Below are 5,384 nucleotides of genomic sequence, written 5' to 3'. Positions count from 1 at the left end.
CACACACGGCGGTCGATCACTATCCATGTTAGCCATCCTATGCGGAGATATTTTAATTGGGTGGTTTAGCTGCACATGTTTCATGGAGTTTGTACACACGATATCTTGAGCTGGACGTACGCTAGCCGGTACCTGTGACCCTCCACACAACTCCTTGGTGTAACAGTAGTAGTGTGCATCTATAAATAGCCTACATTTGTGTGGCAAACACATATCCAATTAGACCGGAGAAGATCACGAAAACCACATCTCATTGTCTAGCCTGAGGTACACTGAGCTAGGTAGAACTAATGGCGTCGTCTGCTCACGCAACCATGTACGCGGATCGGTTCCCGTCGGCTGAGTTGCAGCGGCGGCCGGCCGACTACCAGCTCAAAACCTGGGACTATGACTCCATTTGCTCCATGCAGCAGCAGGCGCAACAAGACCACGAGGTGCATGCACGATCAGCCCAGCTATTCTTCCAATTTCTCCCATTCTTCTCCATTCTTCTTATTGTCAAGCAATGGTGAGCCCGAGGGTGGGTGCAAGGTTAGGATTAGGGGCGAGGGGCTTTGATTCGGTGACAGGGAAGACGGAGGAAGCAGGGGTTTTGAAGAAGGTTAGGCTTATCGGTGCCGCGTCATTGCTTGTGAGGCTACGGTGGCATCGTGTGAGGGCCAGGGAGATGGTGGTACAAGGGCCGAGGAGAAAGGGAGGCGGTGTGGAAGGTCTTTTTCCCCGTTTAGAATTGACTATTTTCGGTCGACCTAGAAGTTAGAATTACTTTATGAGTAGATATTTTCCTTCTTTTTTTTCTTTCTACACATTATGGAAATAGCAAAACAAAATTCATTATTCCCGAGAATAACAAAACAATTCAGGTGTCCATGACAATGAAAAAGGAGTTTTTGTCTTTTTGCTTGCCACCTAACACTAACAATCACCCGAGGCAGTTGCCTCCAAAACGTGTAGAACAAAAAAAACATGAAATCTACAGGGCACATCTGGCTCATGATATGCCTGTCGGTTATAATGTGTATGTGACGACTTCGTCAACCTTTAGACCTGCTGGCTCAGTCTCTAAAAATGTTATCATAGGGATAGGCTGTGTTTGATTGTGCCCTTATATTCATATGGGTGAGTATGTGTGTGTGTTGTGAGTGTCCGCATATCGGCATATGTACTGTGTTTCTTAAAAGGAAGTACTTACAATCACAACAAATTACAACCAACAGATCCAAGGAGACGTGATGCTATTGGGGCAGCTAAATGTCAAATAGGCACTACGTCGAAGTGCCTTTTAATTACCATGCATGCATGAAGATGTAGGAGTACCATATATACGTATTCGGAACATATTTGAAAAATGAAGGAGCTAGTTTTTAAAGGCAAGGAGCTAGTTAGATACTGACCTACCTACTGGTGGTGCAGCATAGCAAGGAAAGCTCACTCCAATCAAGCTTGAAGCAGAAAGTGAGGCGGCTTCTGCTCGAGGAAGAAGAAGAGCTGGCTACTAGGCTCATAATCATGGATCAACTGCAAAGTCTCGGTGTAGCGTACCATTTCGAGGAGGAGATCAGAAACATCCTCATGTCCATGCATGTCCATGATGCACACCATCAACTCAAGCATGACCTCTCATCAACAGCACTGCTATTTAGAATGCTCAGAGGATATGGAATCTCTGCGTCCACAGGTAAAGATAAGAAACACCAATAATTATTCTATTTCCTTTTCATGCGCATATATAATACTTCCTCCGTCCCATAATATAAGATCGTTTTTCAATTTATGTGGGATGGCGGGAGTAGATAATATAATATAGTGTTTTCTTTTGATTCAAACCCAAGGCTCCGCTGCATAGGGTCATATACCCAATTCCCAAACCACTCTATTGGAAATGTTTGAATCCATTACAAGGTTGATAGAAGGATATATAGGAGAGTAACCTCATCAAACAGAGATTATATAAAACACTTATGCATTACTAATTATTCTACTTATTAGACCGTCATCCAAATCTTTGTAGTTAAGAGTTTGAGTAGATTATCTTACTAATGATTGTAATTTGTTTATTTTTGTAGATATGTTGAGTGCATTCAGGGATGAGAATGGTGATTTCAAAGCAGCCAACCCCAAGGATATTGATGGATTCGTTGCACTCCATGAGGCTTCCTACCTGGCCTTCCCAGGAGAGGCCATGCTCGACGAAGCAAGAGCATTCGCCGTCAAGAAACTCGAACAACTGATGCCGTCCATGTTCATCTCCATGGAAAGACAAATAGACCTCCCACTGCAATGGAGAGTTCCCAGGCTGCAGGCGATATGGTCGCTGCAACAACACGGGTACAACGACGAGAAGCACCTGAGTATGGATCCTTCAGTTCTTCAGCTGGCTGTGGTCGACTTCAACCTCGTGCAGGCCGTCCATGGAGCAGAGCTCGTGGAGGTCACAAAATGGTGGAAGGAGACCGGGTTGGGCGTGAAGCTACCGTTCGCGAGGGACCGTCTCGTGGAGTGCTTCTTCTGCGCGGCGTGCATTGCGCCGGAACCCCCCCTGGCTAGCTGCCGCGAGGTGCTGGCCAAGGTGGGCTCCCTCATCGTCCACCTCGACGACGTCTACGACCTCTATGGCACGTTCGACGAGCTGGCTGCCTTCACCGATGCTGTCGGCAGCTGGGATGACGATGCTTTGTCGACGGCGCTGCCGGAGTACATGAAGGCGATGTACTCGGTCATCAGGTCGACATCGACGGAGGCAGCAGATCGTGTGACCAAGGGCAAAGGATACGATGTGCTCCCGCTCTACAAGAAAGCAGTAAGACAAGAGGAGATAGATCCATTGATTTTCTTCTTCTTCTTTCGTTTGGGATACCTATGAGGATCGATGGATTAACATGCATGTGGATGCATGCATGCAGTGGCATGAGCTGTGTAAGGCGTTCCTGATAGAAGCCAAGTGGCAGCACGAGGGGCAGATGCCATGCTTGGAGGAGTACCTTGAGAACGGGTGGGTGACGTCCACGGGGCCTCTGCTGCTGCTCCACGCTTTCACCATGCTCCAGCAGCAAGAGCAGATTGATTCATGGCTGCGCAATCACGACGACGGCAACGACATGGTGTACCCCAAGCTGGTTGAGCTATGTTCCATGATCTTTCGGCTCTGCAACGACTGTGCGACCTACGAGGCCGAGTCGGAGCGGGGCGAGGAGGCGTCGGCCATCACCTGCCGCATGGGCTGTGGCGCCAGCAAGGAAGACGCCCGGGCCGCGGTGGTGGACGCCATTGCCGAGACTTGGAAGAAGGTGAACAGGGAGGTCGCCTTGAGCAGCATCACCGGGACCGGGAGCGCCGCCAACCGCGTCTGCGTCAACCTGGCGAGGACCATCCAATGCATCTATCAGGACGGCGACGGCATCACCTCGCCCAAGGACAGCCGGAAACGATTGGTCAAGGACATGCTCTTCACGCCTCTTGATCTGGACATTTGTGGCGCATGGTAGAGCATAACTTTTCATCGTGATGTGACGTCAGGTACGACGTACGGGCATGTGTCACGCGAGCCACATGAATCACAATAATCTTGATAAGCTGACTAAGATGTCTCTGCATTTGGCATACACAAGTACAGTTTGGTCCACAAATTTATTAAAATCTGTTGGGCAAATAAGCCACGGCTCGGACGGGTCAGGCGCGGTGCGCGTGCGTGCGTGCGGTGGCTGCGTCGGGTACGACCATGGTGGGCTCGGGTGTGTGTGCGTGCCCGAGCGTGTGTGTGTGGCGTAGTGGTACAGCCATGTGATCTAGCTAGGTGGTTAGCAATGCGTTGGAAGCGGCCGCAGTGAGCGCGTCGTGGGCGCATGCGGCCAGGCATGCAGGTCATGCGCGTGGGGCGGGGTGGGCTGAGTCGTGTGCATGCGCCAGCCCGGGTATAAATTCCGTAGACCGCGTGATGGTTGAAACCGGGGAGTTGTGTTCTAAGCAAGGTTTTGGTTACCGGTCGAAATTTCAAGATTTCCCATGGTTACCGCGTATTTCCGTGCCCCTCGGTAAATCACCATACCAAGCAAAAAATACCATTTTTTTGAAATTTTTGAATTTAAACACTCGATTTACAATTAAGTACGTAGGTTCTAATTAATGTCATGAGAGTTGGTTCTGGCGTGTTGGTAGCAACCTAGTTCCTGTTTTGAGAGGTCTCTAGTTCGAATATTCGTTCATTCACTTATTTGAATTCATAATTCAACTATAAAATTCGCTCGAAATATTCTCGGTATTTCTCGGTAACCGTGGTAACCACATTTATCAGTCCCCGTCGGTAAAATTGCCTCATTCGGTAACCAAAACCTTGGTTCTAAGCCATGTAGCCGGGTGTTGAGTTTGTGCTCAAGGAAAATCGAGTACGTGCTTGAGGGGCGTTCGTGCGCCGGGAAAGTCCTTGTGTCTGTGTGTCCTTCTTCCTCCTCCAGTCCTCTTCTTCCTCGAGTGCAAGGCGAGTGCAGAGGCGAGAGAGAGGGCGGCAACAACAATTGGCATCAGAGCATCGGGTTCGGAGGAGCTCGCCGGCGATGGCGCTCGTCCCGTACGGCGGTGGAGCACGGTGATGCCGTGCGTGCGGGGAGCGCGGCGGACCTGCGTCGTTGCTCAGAGGCTGCGGTGGCGCGGCGTGGCTCGGCGGAGAGAAGACCGAGCTCCTGGACACGCCGGATCGGCCGCGTTGATCGCGTCGGAGCGCGATCATGGCGCGAGCTGGAGGCGTGCGGAGCGTGGCGAATAAGCCGCAGCGGCGAGCCGGGCGCGACCGGTGTGTGTTATGGGTGCGCACTGGACGCGTCGGGCGCGTCAGGACCACGGGAGTTGACCGCATCGAGGCGCTGGACCTGGTTGCGCAGATCGCGTACGTGCGTGGCGGGAGCGCGGGCCGGGAGCGCGGTGACATGGGGAGTGCGCGCGAAGGGCACGGCGGTCGCGGAGATGAGGAGGTCGCGAAGGACCTGCGTGGTGGCGCAGAGGTCGCGGCGGCTCGGCGTGACAACCGTGGAGGCGCTTGTGCCGGAGACGCAGCGGAGGAGTCCATGGCGCCGAGACGACGCCGACGAGGCAGGGCTCGTTTCGGCAGGTCGTGCGGCAACGCCGTGGCTTAGGAGGTGAAGTGTTGGGCAAATAAGCCACGGCGCGGTGCGCGTGCGTGCGTGCGGTGGCCGCGTCGGGTCCGACCGTGGCGGGCTCGGGTGTGTGTGTGCGTGCCCGAGCGTGTGTGTGTGTGGCGTAGTGGTACAGCCATGTGATCTAGCTAGGTGGTTAGCAATGCGTTGGAAGCGGCCGCGGTGAGCGCGTCGTGGGCGCATGAGGCCGGGCATGCTGGTCGTGCGCGTGGGGCGGGGTGGGCTGAGTCGTGTGCA

At 52.6% G+C, this 5,384-nt stretch overlaps 1 protein-coding gene across 1 annotated transcript; it reads left to right on the top strand.

The window, feature by feature from the left end:
* The first annotated feature begins 213 nt into the window (after window positions 1–213).
* Window positions 214–3,861, top strand: LOC109735704 (alpha-terpineol synthase, chloroplastic-like). Its single transcript, XM_020294909.4, has 4 exons — window positions 214–434; window positions 1,414–1,678; window positions 2,067–2,800; window positions 2,904–3,861. Exons 1-4 carry the CDS (start codon window positions 291–293, stop codon window positions 3,483–3,485), a joined length of 1,725 nt encoding a protein of 574 aa, XP_020150498.3. The 5' UTR covers window positions 214–290; the 3' UTR covers window positions 3,486–3,861.
* The last annotated feature ends 1,523 nt before the right edge of the window (window positions 3,862–5,384 follow it).

This window comes from Aegilops tauschii, chromosome 7, assembly GCF_002575655.3.
Source record: "Aegilops tauschii subsp. strangulata cultivar AL8/78 chromosome 7, Aet v6.0, whole genome shotgun sequence".
Classification (NCBI taxonomy): Eukaryota; Viridiplantae; Streptophyta; class Magnoliopsida; order Poales; family Poaceae; genus Aegilops; species Aegilops tauschii.
The sequence above is the reverse complement of the archived record's forward strand: the minus strand, read 5'-3'. Positions and strand labels throughout refer to the sequence as shown.

What these genes read in the sequence shown, in the direction of transcription:
- LOC109735704 (XM_020294909.4), top strand. Translation starts at nt 291, where the DNA reads ATGGCGTCGTCTGCTCACGCAACCATGTACGCGGATCGGTTCCCGTCG. An exon ending in TGGAATCTCTGCGTCCACAG is followed by an intron (nt 1,679 to 2,066) that starts GTAAAGATAAGA and finishes TTATTTTTGTAG; the next exon opens with ATATGTTGAGTGCATTCAGG. An exon ending in TCCCGCTCTACAAGAAAGCA is followed by an intron (nt 2,801 to 2,903) that starts GTAAGACAAGAG and finishes GCATGCATGCAG; the next exon opens with TGGCATGAGCTGTGTAAGGC.